Source organism: Ochlerotatus camptorhynchus, unplaced genomic scaffold (genome assembly GCF_037179485.1).
Source record: "Ochlerotatus camptorhynchus isolate MF236.1 unplaced genomic scaffold, CSIRO-AGI_Acam_v1.1 ptg000089l, whole genome shotgun sequence".
Lineage (NCBI taxonomy): Eukaryota > Metazoa > Arthropoda > Insecta > Diptera > Culicidae > Ochlerotatus > Ochlerotatus camptorhynchus.
Window position 1 is genome coordinate 882503 of NW_027040579.1, and position 24288 is coordinate 906790.

At 37.9% G+C, this 24288-nt stretch overlaps 1 protein-coding gene across 4 annotated transcripts in view; it reads left to right on the plus strand.

The window, feature by feature from the left end:
- Positions 1-806: 806 nt before the first annotated feature.
- Iml1 (GATOR complex protein Iml1) overlaps positions 807-24288 on the plus strand; it is a 28668-nt gene continuing 5186 nt past the window's right edge. Inside the window, exons 1-11 of one of the 4 annotated variants that reach the window (XM_065218534.1) lie at positions 807-1239; positions 1300-3053; positions 3119-3329; positions 3386-3511; positions 4271-4288; positions 13033-13250; positions 13305-13519; positions 13580-13754; positions 13819-14025; positions 14355-14429; positions 14814-14881. In XM_065218534.1, the coding sequence (XP_065074606.1) occupies positions 1125-1239; positions 1300-3053; positions 3119-3329; positions 3386-3511; positions 4271-4288; positions 13033-13250; positions 13305-13519; positions 13580-13754; positions 13819-14025; positions 14355-14429; positions 14814-14881 (3182 nt within the window). In that variant the 5' untranslated portion in view covers positions 807-1124. The remainder of the gene's footprint in view (positions 1240-1299; positions 3054-3118; positions 3330-3385; positions 3512-4270; positions 4289-13032; positions 13251-13304; positions 13520-13579; positions 13755-13818; positions 14026-14354; positions 14430-14813; positions 14882-24288) is intronic. The other 3 variants (XM_065218536.1, XM_065218537.1, XM_065218538.1) reach the window with 3 other exon arrangements.

Sequence of the window (24288 nt, forward strand, 5' to 3'; positions counted from 1 at the left end):
CACGACGTGTTTATTATCATTTCTTCGATTATATTTTATATTTTATTGCAATAACTTTCATGGACCTTTCATAGCATCGTAATCTTTGTTTACTTTGCACGATAGGTAGCTGGTTTGACAGTTCGATAGATAGACTAGGCTTCACTCTTGGCGTGACTCATTATACACCAACTCTAACTCAGCCTAGGCAGTCAATAATTTTACGCTCTGTATGGTACTTCTTTATTAGGGTGTGCTTCTTATGGTTATTGTTTATGCGGGAAGTATACCCGTAAAAAATAACGATAGAGGTACAATGAAATGTATTGTAACCATACAATATAATTTATTGTATTTAAAATAAATTGTTTTGTCCACAATGTTGAAATAACCATAGAATCTATGGTAAATAGAGAAATCTACAATACAACAAGGGGGTTTTCATGCATCTTAACCGTACAAAAAATCACTTTTTCCCCAACAAACTTCTGGCATTTGCCATTGCATTCATTTTATGGTTTTTTATTGTTGAAATTTCATACTATATGGGACGTATTGTAGATCTATTGTAATAACTCTATTTTAAATTTACTTGTGTGATGTACTTACAATAAGAACGATTGTTCGCAATAGATTTAATTGTGATTTTATATTATTTTATGGTAATTGTTATTTTTTCCGGTTATACTTTCTTTCTCGATTTTGAGTAGTTTCGTTTCTCCGTGTGATAATACTTATTATTTGCCGGAAGGGGTATAAGTACACCCCTGCAAATAAAAACACAACAGCAACAGCTGATCGTCTGTCAAATTTATTCAATCCAACAACAGTGCATTCGCGCTAGTGGTGTATTTTTCGATAAAATTGTTTAAATTTATGTGTATTTCCTGTAAAATTGTGTAAAATAGCGCCCCAAACTGTAATTAGTTGTCTTAGTTCATAGTGAAGCATTCGGGAAGTTATGTGCTGCAAGTGTTTCGGTTGTTTGCAATAGCCAAACATTGGGGCCGCTAACATTCTACGTCAACAAGCGCAGTTTCCAAGTGATTACACGTACATATAATATGGTGATAATAAGTTCCTGAAATAGCCACTCGCCTTTATCAGTAGTGTTCGAAAAGAGATTTCGACCATTTTACTTCAAGATGCAGATTCATGCAGTTAGTTCCACGCCGACGGTCAACGGTGTGAAACAGTGCCGACCGGATACCGATATGAAGAAGTTGTGCAGAATCATCACCCACACACGGAGTTTCAAGGGTAAGTGTTGGTATTTGAGGGAGGTGTGATAATTTTGCGATTATTTCGTTTTGGTTGCAGATGAGGATTTGTTGCTGAGTCCGAAGGATCATCCGGAGCTAAAGTTGAAGGATATCGTAGAGATTTACCATCCGGAGGACGATGGCGTTCGTTTGTTGCTGCAGGTCACTTGCCTCACGGAAGATCTGATGAGCAGAGAGACGATCAGTGTTGAAGCGAATGTGGCGGTTGCTTTCAATCTGAAACCATATAAAGATGTGTACATGCGGAAGATGGATCCCACTGAGGTTGCTTTGGACTCGGTGGAGATTACATTCAAGGATCAGTATATGGGTCGTTCGGAGATGTGGAGATTGAAGACTTATCTGACGAATACTTGTGTATATTTGAACAAGAAAATTGAATACTGCGAGAACTGCATCCGATGTCAGGTGTATGAAATGTGGTCCCAGGGCGATCGGGTGACATGTGGAGTGATTACGGAGGACACGAAGGTGGTTTTCAGAAGTAACACTTCAATGGTTTATCTGTTTATACAGATGTCGTCGGAGATGTGGGATTTTGATATACACGGAGATTTGTATTTTGAAAAAGCGGTGAATGGATTCCTGGCGGATTTGTATACTAAGTGGAAAAAGCTTGGTAGTAATCATGAGGTAACGATTGTAATGTTTTCAAGGACATTCTATGCGGCTAAGGGTCTGGATGAATTTCCGCCGCATATGAGAGATTGTCTTCAGATGGATTATAAAGGTCGGTTCTACGAGGATTTCTATCGCGTAGCGATTCAAAATGAGCGATGTGATGACTGGAGCTCTACACTGGTTCAATTGAGACGACTGTTCACTGGCTATCGAAATGTTGTGTTGAAGTACCACGAGCGACCAGATATGGAAATGAAAATTCCTCTGGCAGCAAATTCTACTGCAGCACAAGGAAACTTCCTTGAAGTGCTGAACATTTCGCTGAACGTCTTCGAGAAGCATTACCTGGATAGAAGTTTCGATCGGACGGGGCAGCTTTCGGTTGTCATTACACCTGGAGTAGGAGTTTTTGAAGTAGATCGGGAGCTCACAAACATCACAAAGCAACGAATCATTGACAATGGTGTTGGAAGCGATTTGGTGTGTGTCGGAGAACAACCTCTCCATGCAGTGCCGTTGTTGAAATTCCATAACAAAGATTCACTCACATCGATCGATGATTATTCGATGCCCCATTGGATTAACCTCAGTTTCTATTCCACCAACAAAACGGGTGGTTACTCGTCTTTCATACCTCGAATCAAACCACCACCAATTGCTTCCGAATCGACACTTAGTGAACATCCGGACGCATTTCAACTGCAACTTCCTAAGAAGGAAAGCAAAAATGAATACATTCACAACTGTCTGTTCGACTATGATGCCTACGACGATCAAATATTTCAAATGCCTTCAGTGCATGGAACGTGCTCGCTGCAGCGAGTTGCCAGAACGAAGAAAACCTCCGTTCCTAGCCTGGACAATTTCGGTACATATGGCAACAATCGCGAGTGGGATAACATTTCGTTTCCTGCAGAACTGCGTAGGAAAATGTCCGACCCGGATATCCATCACAATACGGCCAACATGTTGAATTTGAGTCTGACATCGCACAATAGTTCACCGAGTACGACGGAGAAGATAAACGAAAAGAATGGCAATCGAGGTTTTGGTTCGACCAGTGGACCGATCGTTCGGACAGGAAGAGCGTTAATCAACCCATTTGATCCGTCCCACGTGACAATCAAATTGACTTCTAACAGGAGACGTTGGACACACATCTTTCCAAAGGTTTGTAACATCATTGGTGTTTGTAGGGACACAAGCAATAAAACGTTGTTGCGTTTTCTTTGTAGGGCCCTCAAGGGGTACTCATCCAACAGCATCACTATCAAGCAGTGCCAGCCACTACCAAGAACACGAATTACACCGCCTTCGACTTGGACACGAGTAGTGAGTACGCACATACTTCCACTTGCACTTGGGGTCGAGGAAGGCATGGGAGCAATGCGTCATTCGATAGCCGTCTGAATGATGAAGACTTGAAATGGATTTCGGATAATAAAGGTTTGTGCGAAGCGAACTTATTTGCTAACGGAAATTTACAATAGTTGTTCATTTAGGAAACCGACGGAAGTCAGGGCTGCATTCAGCTGCCGGGCCAACGGTAACTGTGACTCCATCGAAAAGCCTAACATTGCTGTGGGGTGTTACTGGCGAACAGGAATGGACTCCTTCCCTTACCACAGGTAACATATTTTCGAAGCTAATTGTCAACATACACAACCGCTGCTTAATCAGATTGCCATTTGCAATGATTTTCCCCCTATTTTTTCCATTTAATCAATACGCTACATTCTCATCGATTAATATTGGCTATTTAAATTTTAATAATCGAATTAATCTATATTTTTACGTTTCATGTGCTTTCATCGTTCCATCCATCGATCTGATTGATTTGAATGAAATATTGATGTTTTATTTCAAATTCCCATCGCCACTTTCTACTATAAATAACTAAATCAAAAACCGTTTGCAAACGTAAAACAATGTGAACTGTGAATCGTTTGTACGATTGCAAATTCGATGGACTGCCAACAAATCCAAAACTCCAATGATGATTGTGTGCCATGAAAATTTGTGTGAATCGCACATAATTTCCCAAAACGGTCCGTTGTTTCAATACTCGGACAATACAACACCACCTCCATCAACGACAACGATCAACACAACGGTATCCTTCTCCGTGTCATCAACGCATCGATGTTTAACCCTACTACTACTACCGCCACTACCACTACTGCTACTACTACTACAAACACGATCGAACACTATTCGCTGCCGCTGTCGCTACTACCCTATTCTACACACAAACACACACAAACTTGTTTGAAATATCCTTCACTGGTCGTCTACTACATGTGTGCTCTTCTTCCTCTCCATGTGCCACACGCCATCCGATCGCGGCTACCTAAATGTCGTGTACTTCCGTGTGTGTGTTGCTGCAGCCGGACGAGTTATCATAGGTTGGACCAATATGCTGTTTCTCATTATATTTTTCAAAACTATTGTCTCATTATGCTGTTTATACGAATTTTTGTTTCACTATGCTTTTATGTGTACACCCTACCCTACTTTATAAACGACACCCGTTACTTTGGCTTTCTCGTAATCTCACTTTTTCACTGTACACACCTCTTTCAGTACACCCCTTTTCCAGTATTATGTGTTTTTGACTACTTTTCAATGTATCTAGCTGGTAGGCGAATGGTATCAGAAGACACTGTTTTAATGATTTATGTATCAGCTTATATGTTGCCGTATGGAAACTGTTGTTTGTATCGCATTTACTGCTGTAGATTTTGCACCCTTGGGATTGATTGATGTGTTTATCTTCGTGTTTTCTTCTTCTCTAATTTGGGTTTCAAGCAATACAAGTCCGTTATTGATTCTTCTGCGAAATTCACAGAGACTGAATTTTTCCTATTTCGCAAAAGAATTCTGATTAATTTGATCATTCAATATAAGTATATCATTGACTCCGTTTATGGTGACCTATGAGGTAAATAATTTTGTAGATTTCTGACTATTAATTTTAAATGTATTTTGTATACACTCGTGTTACTAATCAAAACATTGAGAAATTACACAAAATTTGTATTAATATTGAATTTCAATCATAAATCGTTGGTAGAATTCCGTTTCGTTAATTTATTTGGCGAAATTATCGTGTTAGTGGAGTTACTAAATTTGTTTTTATCAAGAAACTCATTCATTCACAATTTTGACCTACCGAAGGGCCAACGTGAAATATTTCCATCCTGGATGACTGCTTGCTTTCGTCTTGACAACATGGGCCCAGTAAAGATTTCTGTCGACTTACTTATCATTATTTATTACACTGATAGGCAAAATAAAGTGCCTACCTCATCATTTTTTGCTTTTTTCTCATTTATTTGGTTCAAATTAAAGTAAACACACTACAATCTTTTTCGATATCTTATTTTTATATTATTTTAAAGTTTCACTTATGCAATACTAAAAGAAAAGTTTTACTTAAAGAAACAAAAATCAATTTGTATTAAACTTGCCCACTTAATTTTGGCTCCAGAAAAGATAAATCGAAGTAAAAGAAAAGGTTTTTAAGAATTAAAATGTCCTCCTTTGGACCTGATGCAGGCACTTTGGCATGCTCTCCTGTGGATCTAGCTCTTCCCAGACGCGATCCAGGGCTTCAAAATAGTTATTTTTATAGGTAACACCAGTTTTGTCAACCCTGGCATCGAGAATCGCCCACAAATTCTCAATGGGGTTGTTGTCCGGACTTTTTGGAGGTCAATCCAGCGGTTTTATCAGACAATACCGGAAGAAAGACTTGGTCTTCTTGGCAGTATGCTTCGGGTCGTTGTCCTGCTGAAATACGAACTTCTCTTCAAGGATGTCGATGTAGGATTCTGCCTTCATTATCCCGTCGATTTTCACGAGGCTTCCCACTCCACCCCACGAAAAACACCCCCAGACTATCACATTTCCTCCTCCATGCTTCATCGTGCGTTGGATGTGGCGCTCCTGAAGCTCCTCACTCGAGCTGCACCACAAACAAACCCACCGCTTTCGATTAAATAGCTCGAATTTTGATTCGTTTGTCCAGAGAACGGTTTTCCAGAGCTCAAGGGGCCTATCAGCATGCTCCTAGCAAACGTTTGGCTTTGTTTGCCTAGCTGATAAATGGGCGCTTCCGGGCAACTTTGATATTCAACCCCTGTGCTACGAGACGGCGACGAACAGTTTGACCGGAAACTAATAGCTGAAGGGTTTCCTGGCTCTTGCGGAGTTACCTTCGGGTTCTTCTTGGCTTCGCTCATGTTGGTGTCCGTTCTCACATCAGTTTTGCGCTTCCTGCTTCTACCAGGGCGATCCGCCACTGATCCGAACCTTTTTAGTTTCAGAAGAATTTTTCCCAACCGCTGCCTTGCTGATACTGCACATCCTAGCGTCAGCCCGGTGCGATTCTTCGTTTTGCACATCACGAACCACCAATTTTCGGATACACAAAGGAATTGCTTTTGAAATCACTGCGTTCTCATTTTTGTTTCAACTGAATCAAATTCGATCACTGAACAAATGCACCAGGTCGAGCCGTTTGCTTCAAAACATGTCAAAACATCAAAACATAAACAATCGAGGGGTTTTCCGATGGAAACTTATCGACAGCATATCGATTTTTAAAGTGGGCACTTTTTTGGTCACTGTTTTTTTTCAAAATAAATTGATTTTTTTTCTTTAATTAAATCTTTTTTTCTCAGTATTCCATAAGTGAATCTTTAAAAGAATATAGAAAATAAGATATCAAAAAAGACTAGAGTGTGTTTACTTTAATTTGAACCAAATATATGAGAGAAATTCAAAAAAAAAAGATGAAGTGGGCAATTTATGTTGCCTATCAATGTACGTTGTAAAACTACTACTATTATATAAATTAGACTTTCATTAATTCACTATTCACTTTCACTATTCACTTTCAATACTTGCTTTCACTATCACTTTAAAAACAAAAATACAACATATACGTATCTCGTTTACTATTTACAAACTTCTTCACTGTCTAGTCGTAGTCTAAGTCTATGACTATAGACACTGAAGAAGTTTACAAGTAGTAAACGAAATACGTATGGGTTACTCCGCGCCAAGCAACCTAGAAAAAATACAAAAGTGAAATTGACCTCTTCCGATTTGGACCAAATTTAGAAGAGATGTTTATTTTTGGTTTTATGAAACCTAATTTTGTGCCGATCGAAGCACCCCTTGGTCCAGGGGAGCATTTTTTGTTTTTCGTTATTTTCAAGAAAGTACTATTTTCTTTTATCAATATATTCGGAACAAATAAACCTACAATTCACATTATGGTATTAGCATAGAGGTAACTCTAAGACCACTGGGTCCCGAAGAAAATCATTATTATTTTTGGCTCACTCAGTACCAGAACAACGGTCCCAAGCAGTCCCAAGCTATTTCACTCACCCCTGCATGTTCTGCATGAATCCACACACCCCTGATGTTATCTGTCAAACTTTCATAGCGAATCAAAACAAACATAGTGTAGTAATAGAATTTCAACTAGAATAGGGTACGTTAATCGTTTGCTTGGGACCAATAGGCTACTAAAGTGGTGAGCCAATTTAAAATCGTTAGTTTCGTATTGATTGTTGGTATTAGTCTCTAGTGGCCAGTATATATTCAAACATGGTTGAATTTCAGTGCTAACATTTGAAAACGGCGCAAAAGCCATTTGTAAACAAATGGTTTGTGGGCCCTTTACTCGCTACCCGAAGAACGCCCACGCAAACCAACAGCATCGTCAGGAAGGGGAAAATTTCCCCTACCCGATGTTGCTGTTGTGTCGCGTGGGTGTACTTCAAGTAGTGAGTAAAGGGCCCACAAACCATTTGTTTACAAATGGCTTTTGTGCCGTTTTCAAATGTTAGCACTGATTTAACAACATTATTTTCATAAGGTAAATTTATGAAATTCATTTCGATTTCTTTTGGCCACGCAATTTTATGAATCTTATAAGCTCAAGGGATCATCTACCGCAATCGCAAATCACCCAACTTTGGAAGAACGTGTTCCTGTTGCCGTTCACCCACTGGTGTTTCTTGGCTTTATATTAACTAATTGAGCTGATTGTTTTCACACGATTAGAGTGAATCTAATAATGATAACTTATATTCAACAAAACAGCTACCACGGCTGATACGCACTGAAAAAAGATTTCATTTAGTTTCTATAAGAAACGCACATAATATTTGTCCAATAACAAAAATAATGATTGTTATCTGAATATCACATAGCGTAAGAAATTCTATATGAGAAATCATATAGATTTCATTGGACACATACGATTCATGTGATTTAGTGGTGCAATGTTTCGTAGCATTCCCGTTTTTAATTCAAACATTTGACAAGTCACAGTGCTACTTTAGTACTTGAACTAGCATTTCGGCACAAACAAATCCCATAATTAAAAGTGGAATAGCTATGAAAAATCAAATCTATCGAGCACTGGTACAGAGCGTAAAACCGAAGATAACAAATCAAGAAGACTGGCAACTCTTCCATTTTCTCATACGAACGCTATGAGACAGGTACAATCACGTAATCTGCCGCTCAAAGGTAAATGGTTCGAACGAATTTGATAGCAAAGATTACATCCTCAGAAGAAGGGTTTGTGTATTTGCTCATTTTTCTATGCGTTGCTTCCACCTTCACTTAAGCGCAGCGCCATTGTATCTGTCGCTTGGATTCTGGCAAAGTTGCCATTCTTCTTGATTTGTTGTCTTCGGTTAAAGTCAATGCTCTTGGTGGTGTGGAAAAAAGGCAGTACGCAGTGTAGTGTTGCGTTTAGACATGCCTGCCGAAATGTCTATCCCTGGGCCAGTTACTCCTGCTCCCACTTGATTGTGCAATCTTGAACCATCTGTATAGAAAACAATCGATCCTGGACGATGAATCGGACCACCAAATTGCCATGAATTACGCCCAGGGTCAAATACTTGAAAAAAGTCGATTGAAATTGTATCTTTTCTCCATCCAGTCTTCGTTGTTCCTTACTAGAGAGTTGATACTAACAGTTTTGAGAATCCTAAGATGTCCTCTAAGGTCTCCTTCAAAGAGTTTCACTGACCTTGTAATCCTTAGAGCACACCTTTCGGCTTCTAATTGTACAAATTGATGCAATGCTAGCATATAAAGCAAAGCATCCAATGCCTTCGATGGTGTACTTCTCATTGCACCTGTTATTGAGAGAGTTGCTAACCTTTGGAGTTTTTCTAACTTTCTCTGAGCAACACTCTCTTTTGTTTTTGGCCACCAGACCAATCCACCATAAAGTAAACCTGGGTTTCACAATTTTCGAGTAAATCCAATGAATCATTTTCGGTTTCAGTCCCCGTTTATCCAATATTCTTTTGCATATCCATAGAGCATTAGTAGCTTTGTTTATTGGCTGTTCTAGATGCATGTTCCAATTAAGTTTACTATCAAAGATTACTGCAGATTACATTGACAGCATTGGAAAGTTCCAAAAGTGTGTCTTTCAATCTTATGTTGTCTAATGAAAATTTCTTCCTTCGCGTAAATGGCACAATAGTAGTTATAGCAGGATTTATGTTCAATCCTTCCCTATCACACCATGATGAAACAAAATTTAAGGCAATTTGCATTGTGTTAGCGATAATACAATCATATTTGCCACGTACAATTATGACTATATCATCTGCGAAGCCAACTATTTCGAAGGCTTGGGCTATTAAATTTTTGAGAAGATCATCAACAATTCAAGACCACAATAGAGTTGATAACACGCCTCCTTGCGGGCATCCTTTGGTTGCTCTTACACTGATGAGCGAGCTTCCAAGGTTTGCTGATATTTCTCTTTTTGATAACATCTCATTGATCCAATTTACAATACTGTATCATAGCTGGAGTCATTGGATCGTGAGATGAATTATCGAATGCACCTTCAATGTCAAGGAATGCAGCAAGTGAAATTTCGTTGGCTTCAAAAGATCTTTATAGTTTTGTAACAACCGTATGTAGTGCTGTTACTGATGACTTACCTTACTGGTATACAAACTGATTTTTGCTCAGAGGATTTCTAACTAGATATGATGACTTTATGTGTTCATCTATTTTTTTCCATGTCGAAGTTTTATCCTTTTTATTAGCTTTGGGGATAACTATAACACTTGTCGCCATACACCCGGTATATTGCTTAATATTAAGCTTGCTTGAAATAGCTTTGTTAGAATAGGCGTTAAAACCGCTTTTCCCTTCTGTAGTAGTGCAGGAAAAATTCCACCCTACCTGGTGACTTGAAAGGTTCAAAAGAGCCAATCGCCCAGTCAACTTTTCTTTCAGTAAAGATTTTGTTGACCAAAGTGCAAGCATCGGTTCTTGTTCTGTCTAACTCAGTCGTTTCATTCAATATTTCATGAATATTCGTCCTGGTTTCATCGATAACAATTGCGGTTGTCGTTGCGATTTGGTTTGAATTGAATTGATAATAGAACATGGAAAATGCGTTCTCATCATCAACTCTAATGTTTCATTTGTAGAAGCAGTAAAAGCACCATCCTCTTTTTTCAAAGTGCCAAGCCCATTGAAATGATCTATAGCGAATATTTTCTGCAACCTAGCAGTTGCTGGAGTATTTTCAAAGTTCTCACATGTATGTCTCCAGTGTATCCTCTTTGATCTCCGTATCTGCTGATTATAAGCGGTGAGGGATTCCTTATATTTTTCCCACTGTTGTGTTCGTTTAGTCCTGTTGAAAAGCTCTGTAGCCTGTTCCACCACCCTGTTTGTAGAGCTTTCCTTTTCGATGCAACTCTCATAAAAGTCACGTTTGATCAATCTTGAAAGTTGTTTAGAACTATTCTCAAATTCTTCACAAGTGTTTGAGCTAATTACTATCGTGTCTCTTCCTGCCACTAGCTCTGAATTATATAACTCCCAGTCTGTTTTCCTAGGATCGCTAAAAGTTTGTGTGAGCTGTTGACCAGACTCTTGTTCAAATAATATTTGCTTGTGATCAGACAAAGATATTTCGTCTGATCATGCCAATTTTTTTATTTTGTCCGAGATTATTGGACTACACAAAGTCAAAACAAGAACTTCTTGTCTAATTGCATTTATAAAGGTTGGAGCATCTGCTCTGTTCCATATGTGTTGGAAAAATATCAAAAAATCAAATCTCACCAAAGCCCAAGATCACGCTTGATTTTCGTAGACAAAAATCAACAAGCACACAACTGCGGTTGATATTGCAAGCTGTGATGTTGCAGCTCGGAATATCAAGCTAACAAAACTCACCAGCTGCAAATCTCTCCAAACTGTGGTGAGATTGAGTTTCATGATTTTTGCTTTACACCCGAATGCAACAGAAACTTCCATAACGGCTGGTAGCAGTCGTTTTTTGTCTGCCATTAGTGAAGAGATAAAAGAGATAGCATTATCACAGACAAACAGACATAACACATTGAATATTACTCACTGTAAAACATCGTCGCAAAAACATTACCGCCATCTGTTGAGTACACTGTGGTGGGTAAAACGCTGAACAGATGGTGGTAGTGTGTAAACGTCAAATGCATTGACTATGCGCGCCACAGGTGGCGGTACTACCAACTACGATACTTTTAAATTGACCGTTAAATGCTTGTTCGATGAACAACTTGCGAGTGTTATGTCTGTTTGTCTGTGGCATTATTATACCTTCTCTTTCTAAGAAAACGAGGTACAAACGGAATCATTTTTCCGTCAATTCAACTCTCAGCTTCAACTTTACACGTTGTGAATAGTCTCGCAGTATCAAAGGAGCTTATAAATATCAAGCATTATATTTTGCTCCAATATCATGCGTGATATTGAGAGCGTATGAGAGTGGAAAAATATCATGCCATCACTGTCTATATCATTGTTAGAAATATAATCTAAAAGGTAATCACCTCTGGTATTAATGTCCGTGCTAGCCCATATCGTGTGATCAGCATTTGCATCACAGCCAATTATAAATGCCTTATTTTGTTTCTTGCAGTATGAAACACACGCCGCTAATTCTGATCGAGGTACATCTCCAAAGTCTCCGGGAAAGTATAGGGCTGTCCCTTGTAGTTTTTGGGATGGAAAGATTTCGATATTGATGAAAAGTGTCAGACTGTGAACGATTGAATCTTGAGTCGTTTAGATACCACTGCAACTCCACTAAAATGTTGTTTGACAACTAGTTCCTTTGTGTGATTTCACGTATTAAAAAAGTGCAACCATTTACGATTTTTCAAGAGCAGTTGAGAATTACAATTGAAGCAAGAAGGAATGCCCTTGTATTCTTATGAGATTTTCAACAAACCAACATGCGTTCTAGTGTGTAAATTCTTATGGGATCTGCGGTTATCTGGCAACTGATCTCCTATTCGATAATCGTTAGGAAGAGTGAGAATGTATGGAAATAATAAAGTTAAAAAGCATCATTATTTTATTTCAAATGAATACCCCTCAGTATTGAGATGCAGCCATAGTACTTAAATAAAAAAAAAAAACAAAAATTACAGAGTTAAGTCAAATTAAGTGCATGTTATTACACAATTAACATGACATTAGGTATAATAGCTATTAGAACAAAAAAAAATGCATTGATCATAAGCAAATCGAGCACCCAGTTCATATTTAATATCATACTGTTGTTTTAACAAATCACAAGCTAAATTTGAAACCCAACGTTTAATAGAATACTGAGTTTATTACACGCCGTTCACGTGTATGATTCATGTAGATTGTCTTACGTTTTTATCAAGTACATCGTACTCTTTGCAGATTTTCATTAAAGTGACTCTAACGATGTTTCACAATTTCAGTACTGTGTATAAATGTTTTACTGTAGTGACTAATTCTTATTATTCTTTTGTTGCGTAGTAACTAATACATAATTTGAACCATTTTTTAACAATCCAACTAGAAAAACACTCAAGAATGGTTTGATTGTTCATACAAATCTGGGCAAAACATAAGACATTTAACTGACGTTACAGTAGATTCTAAGTATTTTATGCATGGTAATACTACTAGCATGTGCATTGGTTTCGTTCAAGTAGAGTCGTCCATTAAAGGTTTAATGTTTGTATAACGTATTTAATACTTTAAAGCTGAATTGATTAAAATTTTAACATTGTTTACTCCACTGCTTTGGTTACTTAAACTGTTCAAAATTCAGGCGTCGATTGGAAATCGTTGACTATCCCAGCATGCTTACCTATAACGACGGACTATTTTCCGGACAAACGATCGCTACATAACGATTACGTTGTTTCGGACTATACTCTACTGCCTGACGATGTGAACGCCGAATTCGCCCAAAATCGTGCAATTTACAAGAAGCCACTGTCTACGGATGAAGTGTTTAGGGAGTTGGTTTCCCAGCGACTGGCTCAGGTATGATCAGGCGGATTTCGTTTGCTCCATGGCTTTACGTGGCCTATCTTTCAGGGTTTCCAACTGATTGTTTTACCCGACAAATCAACAACGAATCCACAGCAAGCTCCATGCTGCGGAGGTCAACTACAGACCTCTTTTCAATCCAGTGTCCTCAGAATGCGTCCCCCGCAGGAACCATCTCAAGAATATCTGTTGTCTATTGGACGAATATTTCATCGCATATCGCTGAGTGGTTCCATCATAACGGTTACCAGATATCGACCGAGGTGCGTTGCTCTAAATGTGATATATATATGTACTATTAACTGAGTTTCTTCGGTTCACAGACATCCCTATCCACCGATTAATGTCGACTACCGATATCGATTCCATGCACCGCAGCACGACACCTACGAGGTATCCGGAGTCAATTTTACCACCGAAAAGCTGGAAAACTTCAACTGGAACTACATGGACCAATATATTTGCACCCGTGGCGACACTGATTTCCAACTACTGGAGGTATGTATTCTGATATGCGAAACTTATTTTGAATTGAAAGTGCTAAATACGTTTATGTTTCCAGAGTATGAAATACTGGCGCTATCGAGTTTACCTTCTCCCTCGGGAAGACCCAGCCATGAAGAAAATCTTGGAAGGTACCGCTAAGCGCTGTGATATCTACACCGACAATAAACCATTCCTGTCGGAAAAGCACATCTGCAATGAGTTTGTTCGGTTTGTGGAATTACATTTAAACAAAATCAAAAAGGTTACCGCCAAAAAACCGAGGGTAAGAAACTCGTACTCCTATTTCACAGAAATTGGCAACTTTGAAACAAAACGTACCACTATAGATAGACAACTTGGAGCACTCCAAATTACTGTTTGTAACACTAATGATTCTCGGTAACAGAACATATTACAGCAACTTTCAGTGACCTACACCAATCGGTTCGTAGATGATGTGATAATTTGAATGTGCGATTTAGATACTTCCCCCAACTCAACTTCTTCTTTAAACCGTTCTAATCGAAACTGCATTTCCCGTTTCATAGTTCACCAAATAGTTTATTAGATTCTAGAAACATTCGAGCAAAATGCACACAATATTTCTTTCAGGGAAGTCCACATCAAACCCACCTGACCAGAAGACGACACAGCACCAGCATAATCTCCCGGCCACCACCTAATCAGGTGTGCAAATCAAGAATCACTATCGTCCTTGCTTTTCACATTTTTTCTTTTATATCCCTCCCTTATTTTTGCTCCCTCTTCCTTACTTTTCTGATACAATTACCTTTCTTATTTATTTCGCTCCTGGTAGTAGCTTTGACCGTTTTTTTTTGTTTGTTAATTTTTGGTGAAGGTTTTCGTTTTATTGAGTGATATCCCGATTTAATTCTCCACCCAGTTTACCATTGAATGGTATCTGTTTAATGCTTTTTGGATGGGAAAGGGTTCCTGATTTTCGTTTCATTCAAGTCACCGCCATTTTTATTTTCACCGTGCACCTTCATTTATCATCGGAAATAAAAGATTGCATTTTTAATTGACATTGTTGTGATATTTTTTATCCAGGTCTCGCAAAACCAGCCGTATCGGGAACGAGTCGGAAGTAATCGGCTACCGGAGAAACCTCGCTTAAGGTTTATAATTATTCCTTCGATCAATTTGCGGTAGTGGCCTGAAACGCTTTTTGCACTTGTCGGTTTGCTGTTGTTTTGCTTCTGTTTTCAGCAATTGTAGTTTTAGTTGTATAATTTTACTGTAAACTAGATAACGTTTGTTTTTTAAATCCCTTTGCACTGCTTCTAGATCACTGTAACCATCACAAATTCTGCTATATGCTATGTACTAATAACCAATCATATGTTTTCTTCGTATCTAAGTTCACCACCAGCTGTGAATCATAATTTAAATCAAATTTCAATAGGTATTCTCTCCATAATCTTTCGAATTTTATCGTCTGAAACGCGATCTTTGCATTTTAGCAAAATTATTTACAAAATCCCCTTCCTGCAATTGGAAAAAATCCATGTCATAATACTCAATACAGTGTAGTGTTTTCGAGAAAAAATAATGGGATCTGGAAAGTAATGTCAACGGCGCCGGTGGTGTAGTGGTAAGCGTGATTACCTCTCACCCCAGCAGGCCTGGGTTCAATCCCAGTCGGCGCCGCCGAGATGTTCTGAGGCATAACATCTGCCTTCCTTCGGATGGGAAGTAAAGCCGTTGGTCCCCGGTTCATGAGTTGATGGGTCGATAGGTAGGGTCCAGGTGTGGGAGCTGCCTTCCTGGCACGTCGGTAGCATTGGTGCTCAGCACGGAAAACAAGATCGACGGACAAAACAAACCAAAGGAAAAAAAAAAAGAAAGTAATGTCATGAACAATCAATGCCCGTGCCCGTATGTGGCCTGAAGACCGTAGTTCAAGAAGCGCTCAAGACCTAAGAACCCGTGTTGTAACACTGTTTCAAATGGCATAATAGATGTTCGAACATAATGTAGAACTGTTCATGAGGAATATTAGAACAGTATAACGACAAAGGAATAAAATAAAATCAAATAATTGATTTGCCATGAAATATATAGGAAGCCAAACTAAATTTGTTACAAGGATAGACAATTACATATACTTAGGCCGTTTGCAATGCTGTTGTATTTTATATGGACTGTTTCAATTTGAAACTAGAACAGAAACGCACCCGTCGTAATGCATAGTTTTAGGAGCATCTCAGATTAATAAAATCATCAGGAAAAGTGAAAAAGTGTTCCGCTTCCTATGTCCCACGGCAAACATTTCTGCTCAAAACACTCTTTTTGACGTTCTCCTATTCACCACCAGAGGCTGAATCGATCGCTTAGTGTGTATTAAAAAGACGTATTGTCAGAGACCGTCTATAGGCGAATCCAGTAGAAACTAAGCGATTGTTTCAACCTCTGGCGGTGAATAGGGGAACCATCAAAAGAGTGATGAGGGTGGAAATTTTAACCGTGATGCATACACTGAACCAATTTGACATATTCCTGTTATGTGGAAGTCTAATAAATTTGCGCTATAAGATAATCCATTGAAAATGATATGATTGAAAATGTGTCAGGTAAATTCTATATGAATATCCGATACATTTACAATGCTCATAATTTGGTAACATTTATATGATCGTCATATGATAAATGAAAATCGGTCAAATTATAATAATTAACTGAAATGGATTTGAAACCCATAAGCATAAGCTTTACTTTTCACCACAATATAATATATGTGTCATAAATCAATCGAAGTAAAGTTTATGTGAAAATCACATGAAACTTACTGCTTCTTTTGACACATATATTTAATCGATTTCTAAAAATAAATCGAAAAATAAACATCAGGCAGTGGGAGCTTTAACAGTTGTGTCTTTTTTTTTTATTGTAGCTGATTTGGGATTCGATCCAGAACTGTTGAGGTGTGATACTTTCGGTGTCTGTGCTCGATTCCATTGGGCCACGGCTGACTTTAAGATTGAGCTCGTTCAATTAGCATGAAGTAAGAACAGCTCTCCCGACATGGAATGTAGTGCAACGTTATGCTCGTTTTGCTAGAGTGAAGGAAAATAACACTGACAAATTTAAGCTCCGTTTCGGTGGCGTCGTGTATTCAAATCTTTCTTAATGCTCCTGTGTGCAATAAAACAACGACTACATTATATGAGTTCATGGAACTCGTTCATGACACTCGAGTGTGAAGATTTACAATTAGAATCTTAGCTAATTAAATATTGCAGTAGAATAATTTTTTTTCAATCTCAATACATTCTTTTCCGGAACCCCTTATCTTATGAAACAATAACAAACAAAGATTATTCAATACAGTCTCATTGTTGTTAGTAATATTTAGTTCAACTAATCATTTTAATGAGTGTACGATAACATCGTTGAAAATTGTTTCAATAATTTATAAAGAACAATCATGTAAGATGTATTTTAATCGGAGCGATATTCATCCCAGAAAACCATGCCAAAACAAATGTTTGCTGTTGGATTTATTAAAAGGCAAATCTACATGACTATCTAATGATTGGGATAGATCTGTTTACAATCTTTATACCTCAAAAATCAAAGGAAGCTATTCCAATGAGATATATATGTTTTCCTGTACTGCAAAGTTAAATGACAATCTAATAGTTTCTACATGTCTGTTTACACGCGACATATCAACAAACGTCATAAATCGTTAAAAGCAACTCCAATAAAATATACATGCCTATCTTATAAGATATATCTTTTAGTGAGTAATATTCTTCATGAAAACAGGTATATTTTACTGAGTTTTCTCATAGTGCAAATTTATATGATTTTCCATTGGTTTCTAGATATCTGTTCCCACCCATGACATATCAACAGTTTTTCACCATGAAATATATCAGACAATATTCATATACATCTTACCTATCGCTAACCACGTTCGAAGCAAAGTATTATCAAATACTAAGTATGTGAAATTATGATAGAAATCATTCCATATCGCAGTCATAGTTTTTAAGTGATAATCCAATGGAATCTATCAATCATCACATAGAATGAATAAATCTGCTGACATTGCTATGTTATCAGATGGATCCAATAAACGGTACATGTCGATTTGTTTCAGTGTAGAAAGAGGAAAATATTGTCACCTTTCCTGATTAATTTATCCACCGCATGTGCTTGAAATCATCATCCACGTGGAATATTTTTGTTTTCTGTATCGGGTTTGCAGTGATCCGGCTGGTGCTTCCATATATTTTTGATTAGAAAAAAATCAGATTTATAAAATTGTCCCAGCGGTTATGATCTTCCGGATTTTTAATTTGTGGTTATTTCAGCTGTAAATCAGTTCAGATCTGTAGATAATCGAAATATAAGACCACTCCCGATGGAAATTTGCAAGTTGTGCAATAAAATGCACATTATTTTCAGATTTAAAAATCGTCATTATGATGTAAACAAATGGATTGTATGACATTTCCTCTTGAAATCGACTAGCGCTATAGTGGATGATGAATAGACTTCTGTAGTGTGTTTTGTGTGAGTTGCAGCATTATTTGAATTAAGGGTACTAATGGGTCTGATTAACTGCCTCTTTCTCTTGAGCCCATTCTAGAACCTACATTTCGTATTTAGATCCATAAGTGAACTGCTGGTCTGAGTTCCTTTGGTATATACAATTAGAGGATGTTTCTGAATATACAGTCAAACAGTATGTAATGTTGTGAACAACTTCAATGGCAGTTGTCCAGCAGTGCTCCTATTTTATTTACAATAATCCAATGCCTACGAGATTGTGCCGAATGTGTGCCGATGGTATGCCGATGGATGGGCCCAAGCTGTGCCGAATCTAATTTCGACACAATGTGCTGAGTGACTTAACCCTTTATGGCGAGAGACTTTTATTATGAATATCTCAAATTTTGAGAGCCTACTCAAAAAATTATTCGTCAAAAACGTCTTATGCATGATACTCTTTCGACTAATGTTTCTGTTTCTTCGCCGTTTTCGGTTACCCAGGAATCGAGAGACAACTGATGAATCATCCCGGTAATTCCTGGGAATCGGAAAATCCTTTTATTCAGTGAATGAATAGGACAATTTTATATTTTTTAACTTCCTGAAGTTTATCCAATCTTCCCTTTCCTCTTTTGTTCCGATTCCGATTCCTACGGGAAAATTATTTCAACTTCCCTTGGAAGTTTCTTCTGGTTTTGCTCGAAAGGTTCTTCCGTCTTCTCGCGCCAGTTTTTTAAACTTCCCTGAAGCTTCAGGGATGCTTAAAGTGTTTTATTTCGGTTCTATTTTTGCTTCAGGAAAACTTCAGGAAGTTTTAAGATGTTCTGAATCTTCAGAATAGTCCAAAATTTCGGGTAAGTTTATAGATCTGTCAGGGTAATTTCCGATGAATTAAAAACACTTTCAATTCGAGGGTTTCAGGAAAGTCCAGAGTACTCCAATGAACCTAAAGAAAAATCAGAAATATTTTGGAAAGATCACAAGTTCAAAGCACTTCAATGAAATTTAATGGTTTTTAGGACTGTTCAATTTTTTTTCCGGAGGAATTCTGAGAACTAAGAGAAGCTCTGAAAACATCAGAACAGATCAATTAATTTAAAGAAAATTGCTGAAACTTTCGCTGAAGTTCCGAGAAACTCAGGGAATTTTCGAAAACTTGATACTTTACCGAGAGGTTTGTGAAAATTTTGGAAACGTAAGAGAAGTTACTTGAAGATTAGAAAAGTGTGAGATGTTAAGTTTCGAGAAATTTTAAAAATAAAAAAAAATCGAGAAGATCAGAGAATTTCAATGTCTATGTTCCATTAATTTCAAAAATATTGTGAGGGCACTTAAGAAGTTCTGAAATCTTCATGATAGTCCGGATACATTCAAAGTATATTTGAGATTTTCTGGTAGTATCGTTATAATCAAGGAAGTTTCGAGTACTTCGCGCATGATCAGAGAACTTCAAAACAGCCCCATGAACTTTAAGAAAAATGCACGAAATTTCGAGGAGTTTCGTGGGATTATGTGATATTGCATTGTTGGGTCTTCAGGGATGTTTTATTAAAATCAGGAAAATTGCTCAGGATCATTAGAACATGTTAGGAACTTCAGGGAATGTTGAAGAAAACTCATTCGTCCCGAATGTTTCCCCAACATCTACTTGAAGTTTCTTTCGACTGATCCGTAAGCTCTCTGACTTCCGACTTTCTCTAGAAGTTTCTTCCAATCTACCTTATACCAACAATCAATTCGAAACTAACGATTTTAAATTGACTCCCTACTTGACTAGCCTATTGGTCCCAAGCAAATCGATTAACGTATCCCATTTTAGTATAAATTCCAGTACTACACTATGTTTGTTTTGATTCGCTATGAAAGTTTGACAGATGAAATGAGGGGTTCGTGGATTGTCCTATGTTTCGAGGGGTGCATCGATTAGCTTGGGACCGAAGATAGTACCAGAGCTTAACCAAAAAGTTGAGCTCGTTTCTTCGGGACCTTCTGGTCTTAGAGTTACCTCTATGATTATACCCCGTACAGACTATGGCTTATATCATGTAATATAGGCTGTCTTGCAATGAGCACTCATACATCTAGTTTTCACTGGAAATCCTATGTATGATTGCTCATTGCAAGACAGCCTATAAACCATAGTCTGTCCGGGGTATTAAGAAGTTTCTTCCAGCGTCTCCAGGAAGTTTCATTCGTTTTCTCCAGGAAGTTCAAGTAAACAGAAATTCCGATCGTCTTTCTCTGGAACTTTCTCCAAAACCCATTATCCATAGGTTTTTTCCCACATCTATTGGAAGACTTTTCTGAGCTCCTTCTGGTTTTCCGTGAAAATGGCTACTCCTGGAATTTGTTTCAGATTTCCTAATCTTGTCTGGCTTCCTCTGGATGTCTCAATATTTATCTTGGAAGTTCCCCCGAATTTTTTCCGTCTTCTCTTAGAGCTAATTATTCTTTCTCTGGAAGTTTTATCGGATTCCTTCAGAAGCTAGTTCAAACATTACCCGGAAATTTCTTCCAACTTCTCCTGAAGTCTTCATAATGAAGTAATGAAATTTAGTTGCTAGCGAAAAGCTTAAATTAAACAGCAAAAAAGGTTATCTTCCACTTAATTAATTTTGGTATCTATGATAGATACGTATTTCGACTACAATGTAAGGGAAGTAAAGCCGTTGGTCCTCGGTTCATGAGTTAATGGGTCGATAGGTAGGGTCCAGGTTTGGAAGCTGCCTTCCTGGCGTCGGTAGCAGTGGTACTCTGTACGGAAAACAAGATTGACAGAAAACAAACGAAAGAAAAAAATAATTAAGGAGCAATTTACGTTGAAGCATTTTAGAAAATTTAATACCCAGTTTTCAGATTGCAAAAAGCTCGCGTTATTTTGTGTACAGAGTGAGCCTGAAAAAATATGCAAAAGCGTAGTTGTTAACCCTCTACTGCCCATGTCATGGTTTTGATTCTTGAGATAGCTTTGCATCCTTTCTTTCGATACACACAGAGTTTAGATTACCGAAGTCGGTAAAATTTTACTCGGTTTTCTGTAATCAACCAAAAAATTTTTTACTTTAACTGAAAATTCCGTAAATCACAAAATCTCTGAACTGTCAAAAAGTACTTTTCAAGTCCGTACAGAAAATGCTGTCAGTAATTTATTTGTTTACATTTTTTTTGCTGAGTTTTTCAGTATTTTCAATGCAGTATTTTGATGAGTAAGTCAGCAAATTCATCAAAGAAATTGATTTGCTGGTAATTACTGTTTGTTTGGGTTCGATACGATGTGTATGATTAAAATTATTCTAATTTTATTCGATTTTTATTTGGGGACTGAGGTTAACATTTTTAGCGCTTTCTAGTGGTTCGGCCAGTTGGTGGCTCTCTTGGTGTGCTGAATTGCGTGTTCATGTCTGGAGTTCTACAACAGGCAATGTTAGTGAATGTGTTTGCTTCAAAATCAGTGAAACATCTGGAAGTTGATGCAGGAGTGCATAAACTGTCCAATTCCGTTGCATTTTCTGCAGTCCTGCGTTGGCTTCCAGTTGTTTCACTTATTTTCACAAAGGTTTTATGTTATCACATAGAAATTTCCGAGGTCAAGTGAGCGAGGATGACGAAGAAGGATGCCGCGAGCAAGTTGACTTAATACCCCGTTCACATTACAGCGTATATCACGTGATATACGCTGTCTTGCAATGAGCACTCATACATCAAGTTTTCACTGGAAATCCTATGTATGAGTGCTCATTGCAAGACAGCCTATATTACGTGATATTGGCTGTAATGTGAACGGGGTATAAGGCCCAAGCGCAATGTGGGCGGAAGCGGTGAGGTCAGCAATGTTAGACTTTTGGTTTGATGACTCATGAAACATAATGAACACTGAAAACTCGGTACTTTATTATTTTAAGGAAAATTCAGTACTTGCTATTAGCACCAGTATTCAGTAGTTTATCGCAAAAGCTGCTGAACATCAGTAGTTTTATTGAAAATAGCTTAATGTTCGGTATTATTTGTGATTTACAGTTCAACAATTCAAACAGTAATTCAACATTTTTTTCATCAAATATCAGGCATAACATTTGATAACGGCACAAAAGCATTTGTAAACAAACTTTCTACGGCCCTTTACACACGAACCAAAGTACGTCCACGCAAACCAATACCACTTTCGGATAGGTGATAGTTGCCACAATCCGATGATGTTGTTGGTTTGCGTGAGCGTACTTTGGTTCGCGTGTAAAGGGCCTTAGAATATCATTTTATCTTTTTCCTTCCACCGTTCTGATCAAGCTATATTGCTATATTACTTGCCGTTATCATTTGGCTCGTTTTTCGTTTGTCATTTTGAAACATTTTGTTATTCCCTGGTCCTGAAGTTATCGAAACTACCCTGACGTTCTCGGAACTTCCTTGAAATTATTAGAGCTGCTCTGTAGCTATCGGAACGTCCTTGAAATTATTTGATCTACCTTGATGATCACGGATTTGCTTGCAGTTTCACGGAACTTACTTGAAGAATTTCCCTGAAGCTCTCTGAACTTCGATGAAGTATCGAAACTTCCCGGAGATTCGCAGAACATTCCAGAATTTTTACTAGAGTCACAAGTTCACAAAGCTTCCCTAAAGTTCTCAAAACTGACCAGAATCTCACTGAACTTTTTTGATCCAGGTAACAATTTGATGCTTAACAAGTGTTCTTTCAACGATTTTAATTTAGTCCTAATTTGAATAATTGTTGTACATAGACTACGTTAACCTATGTTCAGCTTTTAAACATCTAAATCTGGTGATTTTAATCAACCGTAAGCTTAACAGTTATGTAAATCTTAAGCTTTTTAAGGCATTAAATAATAGTCTTTTTCAACCCTGTTCAGTCTTCTAGTTTCATTTCAGAAATTTCATGGAAGACCGCTTCATGTCTTATATTTGTTATGGGAAATAAATCTAATTAGGTAAAGCATGATATTGACTAATTAGATTTAAATATTTCTATTATTATTACTCTAAAAATTACCTTGCATTTCGGGATTCAAACCGGCATTCGGTAATTTACAGGTGTCAACCATACCTGCTGGACCACTTAAGCATATGTGTGGTATCTTTATCTTGAAGCACGCCAAATATAAGTTGAATAATAGCAACCGGAAGGGTATTATACCTGGGGTGGGACGTGCTGTCAAATCAGCCTACTGATCATTCTTGTATGAAATTGGTTCCAAACGTAAACAAACCCTGTAGGTTTCTTATGGCTTGTTTACGTTTGGAACCAGTTATGCGAGGTAGGCGACGATTGTTCGTATTTGACAGCCACCTCCCCCTTGTATTATACAGCAATGCAGAATTGTAAACAACAAATAGTGACAGTAAAACCATAGAGGTAACTCTAAGACCAGATGGTCCTGAAGAAACGTGCTCAACTTGTTGGCTCATCTCTGGTACTATCTTCGGTCCCAAGCTAATCGATGCACCCTCGAAACATAGGAGAATCCACGAACCCCTCATTTTATCTGTCAAACTTTCATAGCAAATCAAAACAAACACAATGTAGTACTAGAATTTCGACTAGAATGGGGTGCGTTAATCGATTTGCTTGGGACCAATGGACTAGCCAAGTAGTGAGCCAATTTAAAATCGTTAGTTTCCACCGGTTGGTAAAACATTCCTCTAAATTTCAAATGCAGTAAACACAATGCACAATTTATTTTGATGGTCATTTGGATGCTATTTTAGTGCCATAATTGGATTATATTTTTGGAATGCGATCTTAAAATTCAGTGCAGTTAAGACCCACCCACATTAGATCCGTTTGCGTTGCGTTGACGTAAATTTGACAGTTAGACAATAGATTTAGCTGTCACTTTGCCGCAACGCGTCAGATCCGGATCTAATGTACGTGGACCTTTAGTGTATATAGTAGTGAACAGTCAAACACAGGAATACAAATGTTAATATATCCGACACCGTCGCAGTCAACATCTACCTGGAGCTATTCCTAAAAACCTGCTCTTGCTTGTCGCCGCCACTGCTG